The sequence below is a fragment of the Megachile rotundata genome, chromosome 13, assembly GCF_050947335.1.
Source record: "Megachile rotundata isolate GNS110a chromosome 13, iyMegRotu1, whole genome shotgun sequence".
NCBI lineage: Eukaryota > Metazoa > Arthropoda > Insecta > Hymenoptera > Megachilidae > Megachile > Megachile rotundata.
The window spans coordinates 13,838,554-13,858,188 of record NC_134995.1 but is presented as its reverse complement, the minus strand read 5'-3'; the positions used below and the strand labels follow the sequence as shown (position 1 = coordinate 13,858,188).

General features: G+C 34.3%; 2 protein-coding genes and 1 long non-coding RNA gene across 5 annotated transcripts; 2 read left to right on the top strand and 1 right to left on the bottom strand.

Moving 5' to 3' along the window:
* Positions 1-92: 92 nt before the first annotated feature.
* On the bottom strand, positions 93-14,610 carry BNIP3 (BCL2 interacting protein 3). Its single transcript, XM_003701385.3, has 6 exons — positions 14,298-14,610; positions 9,728-9,893; positions 8,038-8,125; positions 2,121-2,194; positions 1,882-2,037; positions 93-1,737 (listed from the first exon to the last, which is right to left on the bottom strand). The coding sequence occupies exons 1-6, from the start codon at positions 14,338-14,340 to the stop codon at positions 1,686-1,688; spliced, it is 579 nt and encodes a 192-aa protein (XP_003701433.1). The 5' UTR covers positions 14,341-14,610; the 3' UTR covers positions 93-1,685.
* On the top strand, positions 9,891-14,447 carry LOC143265580 (uncharacterized). The gene is made up of 2 exons (XR_013040194.1): positions 9,891-10,472; positions 10,662-14,447. It is a non-coding gene; the product is annotated as an uncharacterized LOC143265580 (long non-coding RNA).
* Positions 14,611-15,830: 1,220 nt separating the features above from the next.
* On the top strand, positions 15,831-19,346 carry Paip2 (polyA-binding protein interacting protein 2). Of its 3 annotated transcripts, none has more exons than XM_003701386.3 (4): positions 15,831-15,983; positions 16,584-16,790; positions 16,876-17,064; positions 17,142-19,346. In XM_003701386.3, the coding sequence occupies exons 2-4, from the start codon at positions 16,620-16,622 to the stop codon at positions 17,238-17,240; spliced, it is 459 nt and encodes a 152-aa protein (XP_003701434.1). In that variant the 5' UTR covers positions 15,831-15,983; positions 16,584-16,619; the 3' UTR covers positions 17,241-19,346. The 3 variants fall into 3 exon arrangements, with proteins under 3 accessions (XP_003701434.1, XP_012136253.1, XP_012136252.1); XM_012280863.2 differs by lacking the exon at positions 15,831-15,983 and adding an exon at positions 16,107-16,261; XM_012280862.2 differs by lacking the exon at positions 15,831-15,983 and adding an exon at positions 16,336-16,357.
* Positions 19,347-19,635: the final 289 nt, after the last annotated feature.

The following is a 19,635-nucleotide window of genomic DNA, read 5'->3' as shown; positions in this document are numbered from 1 at the left end:
GAGCGGAAGGTAACTGAGGATACGTAGCAACACAGATATTTTCAGACGCGTATAACTTCAGCTATAAAGGTTGATAGTAAGAGATTTTCGTGTATAATATACAGAATTATATTGAAAATACAAAAAAACTTGCGTCTCTAAACTCTACTTACATCAAATGCGCATTACCTCATAATATACAGCATCTTACAGTTAATACATAGTATACGTGTTATATATTTGTATTCTGTAAAAAATAATCTTAATAAATTTTAGAAAATTGTCTACACGATGCAATCATTATCGAGTTTTTTATTATTTTTTTTTTGTAATAGTTTCATACAAATCACACATTGTGCTGTCGAGAAAAGCGTTTCATAAATTTACAGAACTGTAATTATTTCGATATAAAAAACGGACATAAATTAATTATATATTTTTGAAACAAAAACAAATTGGAATCACGATACATAAGGGATACAGATTTTTTTCGAATATATATAAGATGTTCGATCAAGATTGTAGTGTCACATTTTACTTATCTTTCTTTCTCAGTATCATATATGTATATATGTATTTTTTTTGTAATTTATTGATTATATTTTTACGGAAAATTATAGAATATAAAATCGTCGAAGAATATTATCGATTCTTGTTATTCGTAATAAATATATAAAGCTAGAAATACAACGAATATGACTATGCTAAAATTGACAGTTCTGTATTTAATTAATAGCAAACTCGAAATTAAAATGTGATGTTTTAAATAATTTATACCGTTTTCACTGTCAGAATAAAAAACCCATAAATGTAAGAACGAAAAGAAAATAATCAAACTCTCATTATACGTACGTTATCGAAACGTTTCATGTATTTCATTAAAATTCGATTAAAGAACGTAATCAGACATTGCGTTAACTAAATACATAACATCGTTCCCGTTTCCTACGCGATATCAAACTTTCTCTCGCAAAAAACGCGCTTTCAGACTTGTACCAACATTGATCTTTGATTTCAATGTAATAGGAATTATCACGATTTAAATCGCGATATTCATATGTATGTTGTGTATGTTTATATATATATATATATATGTATGTATATATATAATCCTTTCTTTTTCAAGTAAATGCAATCCTTCTTCCTCTTTATTTATCAAACGCGAACGCATATACTTTCTTACATAATGAACATTCTTTAACCTCTCTCAAATCGTTTTGCTTTCTCAAGTAACGAGTAATAATTATAGATAAATACTATCCAAGCTATACCCTACGGATTACCGCAGATAGAAACGCATTAGAAATGGTATAAAATGGACATATTTTTGTTTCCACAATAACGCTAGATATATATAATATATATATCATATTATTTTTTCCATTATTTTTCTTGCCTTTTTTTTAAAGCATTTTTTTTTGCCTAAGCATATAACTGCAAATACGACTTACATTATTAATACGGCGTTCAATAAGTACACCGCTAAGTTTTCAGGCAGGGAAGAAGATTAAGATATAAAGTGCTAATAATTAAATCGGGGTAATCGAAATATGGTGTTGCGTGTCTGTTAGGCTCGATCAACCCTCTTGGCTCTCTTCAGTCTTTCTTGCAGTTCGATTAAACCGACCCTTTTATTCCATTTTCTTGCAAATTCTAGCGCGACAATCCTGACTTTCGTGTACGTGGTTATTTCGTTTTTCTTTTCTTCACTCGATAGTTATGCTGGACGTTATCGATCCTCGCCTGGTCAACCAGACTCTGAAAAACATACACGATTAAAGATACTTCTAGTTAAGAAAGGGTTCAATTGCCTCTTTGTTGAACTATGTTCTTTCACGAGTACAGTGATCTTAATCGAGAAAGATTTAAGACCTATACGTGCAGCTAAATAAGTTTTCTCACCCTAAGCCCGCTCCAACCAACACGGACAAAATATTCGTAATGAACAGCGTATAAAGAACCTCTTTGGAAAACAAACCGATCTTGCCCACTTTCGTAGTACGAATGCTATAAGATTTCTTCTTGTTCATTCCCTGAGGATGTTTGAATTTCCAGTCTCTGCACGAATAAAAAAAAATTCAATGTTTGCATAGCAATATATACTCTTAAAAAAAAGAAATTTAAGTGTAGTAGGTTCATACTTTGGCGGTGCCTGGTCTGGTCGCGAACTCCATTCATAGATCCAATCGGTATTTTTCTCCAAAAGTTCATTTTCCTGCAGGAAAGAAAGACGTAAGTGTTAGAATTGTTGTATCACGGTGTCCTTGGAAATGGAAACTAAATACTATTATAAAAGCTTCAGTTGTCGACCACAACTCATTCTATAATCTCTGACGAACCGATTTAATAGTTTTTAAGTCGTACAGGTGGATCTCATATCATCCAGTGAAACTGAAGATTCACGTAGTATGTAACATTAAATGCACAACTGCCTATCAGTTTACCTTGTTCATTCTATACAGGACAATACAAAGCTGCTTTTACACGCTTAATTCATGAAAGACTTACATATCAGAGCGTCATGCTATGTTATATTGTGGACTATGATTTTAAACGACTTTACTGACCAATTAATCTGACATTTCTATAAAATTGTTTAAATAAAAAGTAATTATCGATCATTTTTGTCAGAAGTATCTATGCAATTAACAATACTGTTTATATTATGGTGCATACAAAAATGTAATTACATAGCGATATGAGAGACGAAAAATTCTTATCTATGACTAGTAGAGGAGAGTATCCAAGGATAACTGTCTTACTGGCAATCGACCAGTCGTGACACTAACGCGATTAATCGACATATCTGAGAAATATTAAATGAGGCGTACGGTTGTTTGTAAACAACGTAATACTGCTATTTCAATCTATACGATATAAATTAGTTATATATAGATCGTTTTTACGAATGAAACGATTAAAATATAATAATATTACTTTGAATAAAAACTTGATGACAAATCAATTTGTTTCAAGACACGAATAAAAATTTCCTACCAAAAAAAAAACGAACTCGTTGAAACATTTATTCTCCGATCGTATACGTTGTGTTACAAGCTTATCATTTTATCACCGATAAACCAGAATTTATCGACCAGTCTAAAACGGTAGAGCACAAAGACAGTTGTGCTACATAATTTTCTTTCGCATAATAAATGTTCATATAATCTATGTATAAATAATTTCCCACAAATGTAACAAATCGAAATAAAAATTTTCTTGCCTTTTAAAACAAAGGAATCGTTTTTCCTAAGCATATTGCGTTATAACACAACGCATAACACATTGAAACTGCGATTACAGAAATCGATAAAATACATATATTTAAAGCGATAACTGGCAAAGTGGAAAGTATGCTTTACATAGCGTCGGTGATTGACGACCCCCATTGCCAGCGCATCAACTGCGACGAACACCTTCCATAATATTTTTAGCGACATTTCACGCTCGTCATCCGTGATCCAATTTATTTCAATGTTTTGGCAAGTTCGCTAAACACGGCGCTTGTACTATTTCCCGAAATAGCGTTTTAAGAAACGCATAATAAACAAAAGCTACTAAACTGCGCCTAAATTAATGTAGATTTATCAAGCACGTAGATAGTTCGAAAACATTTCGGTCCGTAAATACGGAGAGTGGGAAAGAGTGGGAATCTGACGGAAACGTTACGATTCTAAATCGGTTTTATTGGATCTCCCGATCCGCGTTGGTCGACGATTGATTTACAGCAGTTATTTTTTTAGTTAGAAAAATCCTATTCACCCAGAGAAATTAAATCTACGCGTTGGCTTTTTTATGGCCGCAGAAATAGAAGATAGAAAGAACCCTCTGAAATGCGTGAAACTCAATCCACAAGCATTTAACGGAAACCGTGTTCGCGTGTAATTCCTCTGTATTAAGAACATGGACGCATTTGAATCATAAGCTGATTCTAAGAAAGTGGCTATTACGCAAAAACCTGAATTATGAAAACATTATGAAGTAAATCGACGAGGTGAACGGCCTTAAATAAACAGCGTAACAACGTCCAGTCCAAGGACTGGATCAATCTAGGCTACGACACACGAGATAACCTTAAAAGGATCGCCCATCGAGCTACAACTCGGTCATTCTACAAGCTATAAAACGATGATTACGTTCAATGAGATCATGCGAAACGACAAAACCACGATTTCCGTTGGAAAACGTTCTCTCTCTATAGTTCGAAACAAAACAGGCATGAAGGAAACTTGTAATTTATTTACATCCGTGAATTATCGCCATCCTACGTGTTTCGGGGCATCCAGACGACCCACCGGCATTTGGTATTCAGGGTATTCGCGAAGAAACAACGGAGGATATCCTTGAGCATCTTCGCTCGCATTCTCGCATATGTAAATACTTTAACGTTGAAAATTGAAGGCGTGAATCAAACGGAAACGATTTTTTAAGACTGTCCAGTGTGCCGAGCGTCGATACCCAAGTACAAACGAGTCGATTTCCTGCTAAAACATTCATACGAGCTTATATATATTAACGCCTTCGATACCAATTGCGCGAGATAGTTCGAGGCATAAAAAATGATCGATATTAAGTATATACAATCGAAGGAAACCAGGTCACGCATATTTTGCCCTTGGTAAAACGGCCACTACGTATAACACACTTTGCAAGACCTGACGAATTCATTCGATATTGCGCATGGTGTGATCTCAGAACGGTTTCGGATTGGTTAGCAACTACTGTGACGCCGTTGAAAAGCAAACTGGTACCTCTCCTCTCGCTCTTTCGCTGCCATTATCGTCGCGAGTTCCTTTCTTCGAGACGTCTCTTACTCCGTTTCGTGAGCGCAATAACCGAAGAATTACACGCGTTCACTGGCCGACGTGCTTTCGGACTCGTTCGGTGGAAACCCCTTGGCAACGTTTCACCGCGTACCACGTTACGTCCTCCGCGTGAAGCCTCGAGAGAGGGTCAATAACAAGCCCCGTTTCTTCTACGGTATCGAACACGGTTCATTTCCCTAGGGAAAATGATAATGAACGGAAATGAAGCCCAGTCACTCGTCGGTCATCGATACACTTCCAAATTTAAGAACGTGACAATCTAGGGATTCGCCAACTTTTTAAGAACATTTGGCATCGTTAACGTTCGGAAAAATAGCAATTAGAGAATTTAGGAATTTGAAAAAAATCCTGAAATTGTTCCTCTAACGTCGTTTCTCGAACAATAAAGAAGAGTGCGCTTCTTTTGTTAGAAAGAATAAAGTACTTTACTGAAACAGGCGTATTGAAAATTATGAAATTTGCAAGGTATAATCCGGATGTACGTGTCGATTATCGCGTTTCCACGTTTATAATGCCGTCTATTGTATGCTCGTCATTAGATAGGAAAGTTCCGTACTCCAATTTGATTCCTCAACTTCATTTGCAGCTTTTGTAATTACCTTAGCCCGTGCTCGCTGATTCATATACAGTTTCAGATTCGTAAACATCAAGTTTCGAAAAAAAGAACAAATCGATCGATCAAATCAACAAGATAAAAATAAACGCGAACACATTCAAGCGAAGCTCGCATGATATAATACGGGTATACGTGTCTATTGACACGTTTTCTTATTTATCATACTGTCTGTTATGTACTCATCGCCAGGTGGGTTCTTAATTGCTAAATTAATCCCTCAAAATTTGTTTACAGTTTTCAATACTTTTTCAATCGCAATCTTAATGTAAATTAAGATTCGTCGTTCAAAACAATTCTTTCGCGGAAACAACAGAAATCGAAAGTGAACGGTTGAATTCTACACCGGAAAACTACAAAAAGCAATCTGCAGCAAAAAACTAATCGATGCGAATTTTTCGCGGAACAGTACGATTCCGATCTACAGACGCGATAAATGAACGCAGCCAATGTAACAACCTACTAGAGTATGCGGAACCTGTACAGTTCAACAACCGAAGTAGTATGCTGAAAGTGACATTCGCACAACTTTTCCGTGTCAAATGCGTATTAAATGCGTCTACCGATTGAACGCCAGTAAAATAAAGTTAATCTCGAAAAGAGTCTACGATTTCATGGAATTACACGACCAGCTCCGAGAAACATGATTCCACAAATGGAACGCGTGCTAAGCGCGCATTGCTCACGTAACAGACTAGAGAGAAATTTTTTTTCGCATAGCTTCTTTCTCACGGTGCATTTCCGTATTGCGTTTCTTATGAATTCGACTTTCTACGAAAAATGAACAGATTACCCGCGAAAAACTATCACACGATGAATTAGTCTCTGTACGGTATCTGTAATCTTTAGGAAATAGACTTTGGGCGGTAGCGAAGAATCGCAAGGTATCATCGACGCAATTAATATTATATAATAGCAGATATCTATTATCCAAAGTTTCTACAACGTTTATCGCTTCTGACGGAACAACGAGAACGCGTTCGTGTGGAATAGACAATAACAAACGGGTGATTTAATCCCGTATAAAGCTTCATTCAAGTTAGCGATCCGTTCACAGTCGGTTCTGCGTTCGATTAACTACAATTCTTTCGAGAGAACTTGCGAGAAGTTTCACGATAGAGTATCCGTACATTTACTCTGCACGATCTACAGAATGGTGTAATGCTCGATCGAACCGAGAAACAGCGTGGATGAGACCTAATACATGATATGAAAGGGTAACGAGTGTCCCTTTTTCTGAAGTCCGACTCACCTCACAGCGAGAAGTCGAACTCGTTTTCTCGAACGCGATACAACACATCGCGGGAGGACCGGTTTTTGCACAGAGATGAGAAGAACGCAAACATAGTGGAGAGCGCCGATTCGTTCGTTCGCGATCGCGTGATCTGTCCCTCCGTTAACGGACCAACACGCGCGTTCAAGCGCGCAACACAAACGCAGGTGAACGATCTATGCTAGACATATACATCGACAATAATATACGCATACGTTCGTGACTCCGCTTCTCGATACTCGAAAATTATATTAAAACCGGAAATATTTTCACCGAAACTGATCGATATCGTTGCGATGTTTGTCAAGGTTTCGCGAACAGCGATTTGTATGCGCGTAAAAAGATATCGTGACTAACGAGTTCCTGGTGAATTTATATATACGTATAATTCGCCGATAAGCGGGTCACGATAGACTCGCGACTTCTTCGACGTAGATTGTTGCGGTTTTAGGAAAACACCTTTTTCTCGTTGCACACGAATACCAAGAACGTTCGTTCGCAGTAGCTCGATAAATATTTATCTATCGCACGCGGTGTAAATGTTCGAATTAAAACGCCGGCCGAAGTAAGAGACAAATAAGCGTAGTATCATAGATAGCATTACTGTTGCAAACGAATATACCGAAACAGGGGAACAGAAAACTTATAAGCCATTCTATTTTTAATCCGTTATCTAAGCGGTTAGAAGGAGAAGGAATTCGAAGATTCTCAAAGAGAGACTCCAGCCAACTGCATGCTTTCCAAGAGACCTTGCTTTCACAAAGCTACACACAAAGAGAAGTTGCACACGGTTGCAAACACGGTTGAGCAACTGACTCATGGAAAATCCTCATCGCTGTACGTCTCTCTTCGTGGTTCGTTATCAACGTTACTCATAATGCCCCGGTGCAATCGTCTTGGCTGTTATTTTCATCGTGCTTTTTTACAACGATCCGTTTACCGATATCCCTGTAACTTCCGAAAACACCAATGTTTTTCAAGCAAAACTAAAAACATACACCAATCGTTAAACGTTTATAAAACAATGTCTGATAATAGAAATTCTATTTAAGTCCGAATTTAATTAATTACTCCTCACGTCCACATAAGCAATTTTACCAGATTTCAAATCAATTGGTCATTGACGCTATTCGAAAGTATAACAATCTTTCGTTACCTTATGAAATATCGACGGCTGCTGTGACACGATCGTAAAGAAGCATATTTCACAATGATTACATACGAGTACATACATTCTTCCATGATAATGGTTATGTATAGATAAACTATGAAGGTTGGACGTGCTCTCTATATGTAATCGCAGCTTAAACGAGCACACAAGATTAAAAATCAATTACAAAACTGACCTTGTTGCAACAGTAATTTATGTAGACTCCTTTGAGTTCATCTTCGGTCGAGAGTTCCGTGTTGGGACTGTTTGGTGGGCTCTTCGGACTACAAACATATTTTTCTCAAATAAATACTCATTGTGATCGTTGCTGTAAAAAAGGAGCAATTAATAATACTTTAAAATTGGCTATTGTTTTCTATTTAATTATCTCGTTATTCGATCGCTGAATTAGTTCATGGAGCATAATGAACAATTATCATTGAGAATTAAAAAAAATATTATAAGAATCGTGTCATCAGTGCTTTCCGCGGATATGCATTTGCAACATTCTATCGAATGACCCCCCTATCGTACGATGACTTTTTTTCTATCTTTCACACCGAACTACGAAGATAATAAATGACCTCATCGAACATCTGCGGCACACGATCGAACGTCGCAAATAATGAGCTGCAACATCGATCGAGATATATTTTTTTAAATAGCACCGGTAGCCGAGAGAGTTAAAACTTGCTGGGTGTTACGAAGATTATTGCGTTCTGAAAATACGAGTCTTCGAATCATACGCGAACCTAATAAACAGACTGAACCGACTGGACAGAAACTAGCATATGTTTCGGAGCGGACTTAATTAATTAAGTAATTAGCAAGTAAAGTCTCGGGAACATGTTAATCTTCGGAGGTGAAATTTGTCCTAATTACTTTTTATGCATATGCAAGCAGCAGCATCGAGTCTCTAACTAATCGACCGATACTACATGAAAGTATAATCGCAAAGTTAAAGATTAAATAGTTTAAAAAAAAAAGAAAAGAAAAGCAAACAGATAAACGCCGTGTCGGTACAGTTCGCTGCTGCGTATCGACAAAGTTGATCATAGAAAGACACGGTGCATGACGTCAATATTTTGTTAGAACCTGTAGCCTTTGAAAAAGCGTTATCTCGACAAACGATGGAAACGAAAGAATTGCGTCGCAAGTCGTAATCTCGAGTGTCAACTAGACATAACGGTTTGGAATAAACAAATTTTCATTATAAACATCGTATTTTCCTAGACAGGTGAATTTAAAACATCAAAGGATTTATTGTCTATGGCACCGTAGAAGCTACGAGGCCGAAATGCTACTGAAGAATGCGAGTAAAAAGGGTATAAAAAGAAAGCCACTTGTACAGAAGGATCACCGACACGCACAAAAATGACAGTACGCTTGCTTTTACTCTCCTCTATCCAGTCGGTCCTTGAAATGTTCCAACGCCTACGAGTACAAAGGGACCGTACAGAAAAAGATCCTCTCTCGGCTATTTCGAACTGGCATCTGACTCATGAGATACTCCACTTGTTATATATTTTTTTTCTTCAAGTTCCTTGATACTCGTATGCATACGAAAGACAAAAACAGATCCTAATAGCGCTTCTAAGAATTCAACCGCAGACAATTACAATTTTTTGAAATTAATAGCATCTAATTTTACTAGCAGTGTCAAAATCATAACCAAGAGATTTTTGGAAATTCTACAAATTTTCTCCGTCAAATTCGCTTGTCACTGCTCCAAAAGTTCCCTCCGAGTTCTTTTCCAAGACTTTTTACGCATCGCAGCACTGCCCGACACACACAAATTTTGCTAAAAAACACTATACATATATACGTACATGTGAATATACATGAAACAATACCTTATACACATACACAAGAAGTAAGTTAGTTACCTATCTCTTGGTGTGCCTCGACGAGAAGAGGCTAGAGAATGCTTCGCGGACGAAGGTAAGGAATCCCTTTGCGCTTCTCGAAGAAGTCGTAGATACTCCTCTCCGCCAGCACTAAATGGTAACGGTGTTATCCTGTCTGGTATAGGATTCAATTCCACCCATGATTCTGTGCACATCAAACAAAATAAAATTATTATTATTAAGCAAAATGAAACTTTGATTAAATTCTTCTTTCAACTATTATCGAAAGAAATGTTAGAAACATCCTTCTGCGAATATCGTGAACGTGAGAAATCGATACACGAGATACGCGTTCGTAGAAATCGAGCAATCATCGACTCGATTGTGAAGAAAGTTCATGGCCAAGGTTCACCAGCTGACGTAGCACTTATACGTATAGCACATTGCGTCGTTAGCGAAGAATAAAAGTGTTTTATCGTTTTTTCATTCTACCGAATCGTAAATTAAACGAACATGCTGAAATATAGTATTATATATTTTATTAAAAAATTTTGAAACGCAGAAACAGATAGCGAAAAGTGTGACTGAACTTTTAAACTGAAGATTAGACGATTAAAGAACACATTCGTTGGGGAATCCAGGCTCCATTTATTAACACGCAATATCATTAAGATGCTATGTGTAAATTCTTCTAGTTTCGCGAATCACTTCCACGTGGTTAGTACACAGTGTCACGTGCACAACGGAAAGGAAGACCTACACTCGCATTGTGGTTTATCAATCGGTGACTCAATTCAATTTTAATTAATGATATTTGTATCGTCGTTAATATTAATACTATTTCCATTTACCTGACAAATGCGCAACACACTCTTCTGACATTATTTTACCATTTTCATACATAATGATTATGTGAATATCGTTTTCCTATCGCTATGGTAACTAATAAATTCTTGTTTGTTTTTTTCAACAGTTTATACAACATCGCGAAATTAAAGTGTCAACGTTTAAAATTCTGAGTGCTAAAAATGGAGGGTAAATCGTGCTTCAAAAACATATCTTTAGAGAAAATAGGGAATTGTCACTACCTAATATCTCGTGATATGGTTAAAATAAACATGATGAAAATGCGTCAACTAGTAATGTTATCAAACATCATCAGACATTACTTTCTAGCAAGACACGTTAGAAGCATATGCTCAAAATCGAAGAAACAGAAGCGTCGTTCGACTTGGAACCGCCATACAAAAAGGTTCATTTTCATAGGAACTGCCTATTATAATTATCGATTAACTCTTCTGTTCATATTATGTATGAAACTTCCAGCTTTCTGTTAAAGAAAAAGTGAAGAAATTTTGTAGTAAGACATCGATATTTACCTGAACTAGGGAGTTTTACCGAAAAGAATGAGAATGCCAAGTATTTCAATGACAAGAATTTTAAGAACAGCCGGATGACTTGAATTCGTTCCTCTATGTAGCTGTCTAAAGAGGAGCTTCGTCCGTTCAATCGAAATAAACGAACACGTGCGCAACAAGGACACACGTGTTGACTTTGCAAGTATATTACGATGCAACATGTTCACCGCTTAACAAAAACTCTTCGACCTGACTCACTTTTTCTTTCTTCCTATATTTATCTGTTCCTTTTTTTTACAATCACATCTGACCAAACATACTGAATTACAACGTATACCGTCGATAATCGCATGCATCGTAAACGAGATAACGTTGATTAACTGTCAATGTGTACGGGCTACGAAAAGAAGTAGATAAAAATACGATGAAAAATAATGATATGAAATATTGAACATCGAATATTTAATAACAACGACGATTCAACTATGATCTATCGTGAATTCCAAAGATTGTCTTGAAACAAGAGGGCGATATTGGACTAAGGAGTTAAGCTTCTTAAGTTACTAAAAGGTGCGTGGGCATTTTAACGCAGGTCAGAATACCGACACGTTCATAGCGATAATATTCGAGCAGGTAAAGTAGTTTGCTCTGACTACAGAAAAGATTATTCATTTAGAAGACTAACGTCGCATTTCGCATAAATAAGACATTCTTCTGGTTCTATGAAGCGAGACAAGGCTTAATTAAGGATCGACAACCGTGGCTTCGAACGGCCTATTTTCGCAACGGCATAAAAGCTTCCTTGTAATGGCTAAACACGATAAAGTCTCGCAAGATGTAACAACGCGCGGGCTCATATTTTGTTCAATTCGAACGAATTATCCATTGTTAATTCTTTGATCAAGAACGACCGAAAAGGAAACTTACCAAAGACCGTGAAGGATCAAATATGTCAACTCGATAATTACCAAATTCTCGAATCGAGTTCTATAAATCTTCGCATTTGTACTACCAACTATTTCAAGTGGTATTCATTGATACAGACAGACAAGCGCACGAAAATGACCAGGAAACGTCACGTGCCATGAAATCACGAGTTAGATTTAATAAATTGAATTAAAATCCGCCAACGGACGTTTACGGTTAAAAATAAACGTAAACGTGTCCCGTCATTTCAATCAAACATTCTGGGGGCGTACACGACGACGTCTCTTAACCTCGTATTTGAATACTTCACCATGTGTAACGCGCGTTTGTCCGAACAATTACAAATATCTTCTTGAATTATATTTTTTATATTCCCAGAAAAGCAGAATAATTACCGAAGACCAGATCAAATATCCACCAAACAATCAAAGTCTTCTCTGTCTTATATTTAACTTGATATTAATCGGATATTCGAGTATCCAATTTTAGTCGATGCATCATAGGTCATGCATTCCGTAGGTCTGCTTCATTATTGACCCAGCCAACCGACGTCCGAGAGTAGATATTGTTCAGGTCGAAACATCTCGTAAACGTTCCTCTGCTACTTATTGGAACCAATTGCTCCGCTTAATGGTCAACGCAGGTGCATGCTTTCAGGCACGTTCACCAAGAAAAAGACGACGCAGTGTGGGGTAAGGGTTCGTGAAGTGAGTCACGTTCAAAGTTACCTGTTAAATAGTAAGCTAGCTTCGACGAGTAACTTTTTCTACGTAACGACGCTCCCTATTGTTGTCCTTGGTACATGATGCTCCTGAGGACGACACGTAAGCTATGCAATAGAAGAAACGGTGTTCGCCGGAAGGGACCAATATTTTTCAGGAAGTGATAACTAATGTAAGCGTATCGTCGGATATCCGGTCCGATTGCAATTACTTCTCTACCGAGCTAAATTTAACCAACACTCGTTATATATATTTGTACCGAATCACGGTAAAGAAATACCTGCAATTCGCGGTAATATAAAAAAGAAGTAACTGCGTTGGAATAATTATTCGTCTCGTCTTCGTCACACTGGACACGTCCATACGTTTTCCTACGATTTTCTCAGAGTATATGTACTTAAATGTACAGAATCACCGATGGTAAGCAAGAAACAAAGCGGATATCCGGCATGTCCCTGAACTTGGCCAACTGCCACACACGTTTATTAGAACCCTTTTCAACGAAACGATCAAAACGATTCGTGATATTTTGGAGTACTGACCCAATTGCTCGATGTAACGTGTAATTCTGTAACTACAAATAACGAAATGATCTATTTTTATAAAAAAATCTTTACTTTTCACGAATTTGTTCGTGACTCTCCATGATACGAACAATTCGAGCCATAAAAGTTACACAAACATGAGGTGATTGCTAATTTATAACAGTAAATTTCTCATAAAACTTTCTTATTTGAATATTCTAAATGTGCATTAAAATTATATTTCGATTCGTACCGTTCATGAACATATTTTACGACCGTCAGAGAAACATAAATAAAGCTGTTTTCTTTCTTTCATTTTTACCCTTCGTGGAAAGCATGCTTTAATATAAGCAACCAACCAACCGTTACTAAATATTTAGAAAAGACTAAATATTGTACATTCGAAAGAAAGAAGTTTTCGAAAAAACATTTCATTTCTCTTACAATTTCGCAATATTATCCGAGAAATAAATTTAAAAATGTTATAAACAATTGTCAATTGTCATCAAAGCTATTTTAGCTGAAAATATCAGCCTGATATTTGAAATTAATCTCCAAATATTATAGTTAACAAATGAAATTAATTGAAACTACAACTATTAATAACTATAATCGTAGTAGTCTACTAAAAAAAAAAAGAAAAATACTTTCAATAAAAGAAAATGAAATATCGCACAACTTATGAACATTCAATATTTATACATATTATATGCGTGAAACAGCAGTCAATTTATACAAAATAGTGGAAAACTGAAAAATTGATTTGCGACACATTTCTAAACGAAAAATTGAACAATTTGTTTCGTAAAATGACACCGGTATATGATATCGCGCCAAAACCTTCGAAGTTAAACATGCTTAATATTATGTCGGAATTATTGTCACAATGATGTTACAATCATTTACGAGAAATTAATTACTTTGTAAAACAATTGTGTTTTATAAATTTTAATACGCCTACGACACAGAAAGAAATACAGATTGCATTTGTTTATGCGTCAACCATATCACGCGAAATGGCCGCGACATTAAACTGACAGCTGCTTGCATCGTTCGAGAAAACAAGAGCTTCGCTTACCGCCTAGAATCTCATCCGAAGTGAATTTTACGGTGGACGACATTACGGCCCACAACACTTGTCCACTGGTAACGCACGTACAAAACAGTTAACACTTTTGTTAACGTAAGCCCAGAAACGACGCATTCGCAACGAATTACTGTAGTAAAATGCTCGGCGAGACGCCAGACTCTGCTTTGTTTTGATGAAACGTCAACACACGCACGTCAGACAGCCTACCCAATCACACGATACTCGCTTCAGTGTAAATAACTACACAAGTCAAATTAGTGGATAGTGCCAATGACCATGATAGATTCTTCTCACTACGTGATCCAGTGCACGTTATGCACAGTCAATTCGACGAGAAAATAGGGTTGTCGAACGACCGGTTTTCATTTGTTCTGCGCAGGTTGACTCTGATTGGTTCTAAAATACTTCTAGTAACTAAGGGTTACGCGCGTGCGCCTTTACAATGTTTCAAATCTACTGAGTATATACTCGGTGATTCTTTATTTTGTATGTTTCCTGTATAAAATTTGGGAATTTGGAAATTCAAAAATTTAGAAAACTTAGAAATTCAAAAATTTTTTAATTTAAGATTTCAAAAATCTGAAGATTCGGAAAATTTTGGAACTTAAAAAGTACTTCATTATTACAGGCACCACGCACACTAGACCTCATGACTTCATTCCTTCTACATTCGTACATTTTTATCTACCATGTACATGATTAATGAAGTAGGAAACGAATCATGGTGGGGTCATTTAAGTGATAAAAAGATTCAATTGAGTTGCGCAAAACTATTCTGTTCTTTTGCTAAATTAACTATGTATATTAAATGCTCACGTGCAATCTGGACTTTTCGTATATGTATAAGGGGAAATATAATAAAGGTGAAATGTCCGATCATTTACATTATGTACCTATTTTTTAATTAAATTTTAAATAATAGAGTTCATGGTTGGCGCTTCTTTCGCTGTCCATGGATTCTTCCAAAATTGAAAACAATAGAAATCTTCCCCTTCTACAGTCGAAAGAAGCTAAGTTACATTCATGTGTATCACTTCACATTTTGCATATTGAGAAATGACACAGCAGAAATATGTACATGTTATTAATTAAAAATAAACATTTATGAAAAACATTCCTCCATACTTTCTTCATTTATTTGTAAATGCCTTGGAATTATTTTTTTTTGTATTTAAATGGATTTAAAATATATGTAGCAAATTAGTATGTATTACCACTTATATGTATTATACATAGAAATTGTACAGTTAATTACTTTGTATAATTTATTTCTTTGTGTAAAATGACGTTTATAAAACTTTAGAATTATATTTTTTTACTGTTTTTTTGATAAAATAACGAAAATTCTGTTACTTAATCTTTAATTTGTAAATCCATTGAATACTTGAAAACTATATAGAATAATATACAATATGTAAAATCGGAAAGAAATAAAATATGCGACGTTTAATCACGTACAATGATTGCAATATTCCGATCAAAATCAATTAAGATGAGAAATCAATATTTATCTGCTTCTAGAGCATAAAGTGCATTGCTCCTTTTGTATGTGGCGGCAGCACAATCGCAGCACTACTTCAAGGGTTAATTTGTGTTGCACGACACGTATATTACCCATGAACTGCGTAAATCGTGTTTTCTATCACAAATTGTCAGAAACTACACTGTTAAAAGGTATGTTTACACTTTACGTTCAATGAGAAATCATGTCCTATTACAACGGTGATCGCATTTTGTAATTATGGATACAGATTAATAATTATTACTTTGTCGATGCTAAAAGTAGACGATTAAAAATGGTTGCCTTGTAACAGATCTGTCAAGCGATATTTTATTTCATCGAATTGCCACAATGCGATAAGCAAAACTGTTCGAAATTTTTAGTTGCCGATGCGTTTAATAATCAATTTAAAGTAAATTCAAGAATAGGCTAGTTTCTACAAAAAAAAAATGTAATTTTAATGTTTATGCTACCATATGTGTAAACTAAGCAATCGCATATTTAAACATTTGACTCGTAAGCTTCGTACGCGTAAAGAGGATTCAAGGTTCCCTTCTTTTCTTTTTAATTCGATACTTAATACATTCGTATGATTACATATTTCATTTAATGATCTGCATATAATTATTTCATTAAAAAATACTTGTTATTAATCCAAATATAAATAATTTATACTGTAATAGTAAATACACCTGTACAAAAAAAGGAGTCAGTTTCTTTATATAATTATCCAAATATAATTTAAAATTATATGAAGTTACATATGTTTATAGATATTTATTCGTTACTTTGCTAAATATACATTTGGAATGAAAATGAAGATTCCAAGTAATCATTCTGGGAATGACTATGGACACGAAACAGGGATTATTTCTTACATGGAAAATAATTTTGAATCTGAGATTGATGTTCAAGGATCAGACGAAAGTGATTTCTCGGAATATCTATGGATGGAAAACGAGGAAGAATTTGATAAAGAGGTTGAGTAGTACTTTTGTTGTCGAAATATTAGTTAAAGTGGGATAGTTTGTAAATGTTTCATTATGGGGAATTCCAAAATTTTAGGTAATTCAACAATTGATGGAAGAGGAATTGACGGAAGAATGTCTAAAAGCAATGTGGGAAGATGAAAGACATGAAAGAAATACAAATTCTATCACTTTATCGACTGCTACAAACACATTTGAGAACAGTAGTGCTGAACTTTGTCAACAACTCAGTCATTTAAAAATGCACGATGATCTTGCTAAGCAGGTATGAATCTATTTAAGTGCATTGAAACTCTTTTATAGGATACGCGTTACTGGATTTATTTAAATGAAAATTTTCAGAGTACACTAAATCCAAATGCTGCTGAATTCATCCCAGCTTTTAAATCAGCGGTAACAGCAGTAAGTACACCACCAGAAGTTACAGCGGAATCATCATAGAAATATTCACCATGCATTCTCTTCTTTAATCTTATAAAAAATGAGCTATGTGTATGGCTAACATCCACAATCTTTAATAACACAGTTATATCAATGGAATTATATTAAGAGTTAAATGACTGTGACTGCGCGTGCAAAGGTATACTGAACATCAAAGCGGATAATACATAAATGCTGTTATATACTATTCAAGATTAATGAAGTCAGTTGCATAAATCTAAATTAAAAAACAATGCTATTCAAATTTTTATAGTCGTAAAATATTGCATAATATTATAAACATTTAATTTTACATATATAGTTTTGAACAATGATATACATAAAAATCACTGGTAAATATTTGCAATTTATACTTTTATTTAATTGGGGGAAAAGTACTTTCAGAAGTAAATGTTTTCGTTAGTTTTATTTTGTACAAATTATTATAAACTGAGGCAGCATACAAAGAAATAATACGCTGATTTTCGTGAATTATGTTGTACATAATATTTAAAGATGAATTGCTGTATCCAAGCGAGCGTATAATTTTTTTAATTCTTTCAGAATACTTGTTTTATTAAGATCTGAAAGTTTTTATAATGTAGTAAGAGTTTCTAGACGAAATACTTTTCTAAGAGTTCCTTTTATAACACTTATTTTATACTGGTATATATCTTTTGCAATATCATTGACATAAATCATGAACTTGTACTAAGGTCGTAAGACTGATGTAATTAAAATGTTGCATCGAACAATGTATTGTATCCAATACATATTTTGTTGCAGAACATACTTAACACATTTAATTATATAGAAAAAAATATGTTTTTATTATCAATCTTTTTTTTATTTTAAGAAAACTTATGTTGTAATTCTGGTCCTTTATCAGCATACGTCTTGAAAGACTTGAAGATCTCAAATGAAAGTCTTGCACAGGCTGTGAGGGACTCTTTTCTGTGACTCTCTTTAGTAATATTGAGAGTCGATATATTGCTTACGTATTTTAATTAAGTATAAATTTTCTGTAAGCTAATATTTTGAAATTAAGTAGAATATGTACATGAAATGTAATATTATGAAAAAAGTACTATGGGTGGTGAATTTATTTCAAACATAATAATTTAAATTCAAATAGCAGAAGTATAACACTGTACATTCTTTTTATTGGATTATGTTTCTTTACTCAGTTCTAATAAAGGATTTATACTCTTTCTTCATAATCAACTTATATTTCACCACTTATGGATATTATTTGGAACTCCATTATGTACAAATTTTACTAACATTTTTTGCATTGTGATAGGCATGCACTTCAGGATTTTATAAGATTGCTTGTTGTAAATTTGTATTACTTTAGTCACAATATGCTTTAATATGAATGCAGGAACTGTGATTATGAAGCAGATTAAATAGATTTATCGGACATTACTCACAGTTAAGACATTTTGTTAATTTCATAATGTTTGCTTTCTATTTTGATTTCTGAATTTTTTCATATTCATATTTCTTGTGGCTCCTCGTAAAAAAAATAAAAAAAAATAAATGTATCTTTAGATTGTAACTGAATATTTTACAGGTATTTATAGATTTGTTAAACAGAATAAAATTTACAGATAGCAATGAATTTTAGTAACTTCTTTCAATATTCAAATATAACCTAGTATAAAAAAGAGACTGCTTTATAGATTTAGGGCTATTTGTTTAACAGGATCTGATATACATATATTTAGTTATTGATTAATAATCATTAACTAATACTGATCAAATTACATAATATACCAATTAAAAACAGCTATTTAATTAGTATGTTTTTACTTTTTGCAATACAGTCACCAAAAAAAAAATGTTTAAATACAACACATATATTTATAACTATATAAGTATGAAAATTGTAATCACTGAATCTGTGTCAATTCAAATGACATGCGATATTTAAATCAATATTATGATATTTTTATTAGCATGTCATGTATTATAATAAAAACTGTTTTATGGCAGTAGAAAGTTACAGAAAAATTTATGCAGTAATGATGTTGTTACTATGTAATATGCTATTGCATAATACTTTCTCCTATACCCAGAATGTCTCATATTATTCTAAAATAAACATGAAATTTTTATGAGTTATTTTAATAGTACCTGTGTTTATTTGGTATATATAAAAAAAATTATAATATTAATAATAAGAAAATACTTTTAAGTTTTAAAAGCTAAGCAACTGCACTTGTTTCACATACATATATTATGTATAATACAAAAGCAGTACTATAAGAATTAATAACAAAGAAAAGAAAAAAATGAATCTGTTCATGTAGCATTAAAAACAACTTGTAATATTTAGATTAGCAAGCACAAACAGTGTGCTCTACTTTATTGTGTAGTGTATATATGTATATGTGTGTGTATGCATATATGA

Excerpts from the sequence above, each read along its gene's own strand:
- BNIP3 (XM_003701385.3), bottom strand. The coding sequence starts at position 14,340 with ATGTCGTCCACCGTAAAATTCACTTCGGATGAGATTCTAGGCG. Across the intron at positions 8,126-9,727 it reads CGAGGCACACCAAGAGATAG|TCCGAAGAGCCCACCAAACA; the intron begins GTAACTAACTTA and ends ATATGTTTGTAG. Across the intron at positions 2,195-8,037 it reads TAAATTACTGTTGCAACAAG|GAAAATGAACTTTTGGAGAA; the intron begins GTCAGTTTTGTA and ends TCTTTCCTGCAG.
- Paip2 (XM_003701386.3), top strand. The coding sequence starts at position 16,620 with ATGAAAATGAAGATTCCAAGTAATCATTCTGGGAATGACTATGGACAC. Across the intron at positions 16,791-16,875 it reads AGGAAGAATTTGATAAAGAG|GTAATTCAACAATTGATGGA; the intron begins GTTGAGTAGTAC and ends CCAAAATTTTAG. Across the intron at positions 17,065-17,141 it reads ACGATGATCTTGCTAAGCAG|AGTACACTAAATCCAAATGC; the intron begins GTATGAATCTAT and ends GAAAATTTTCAG.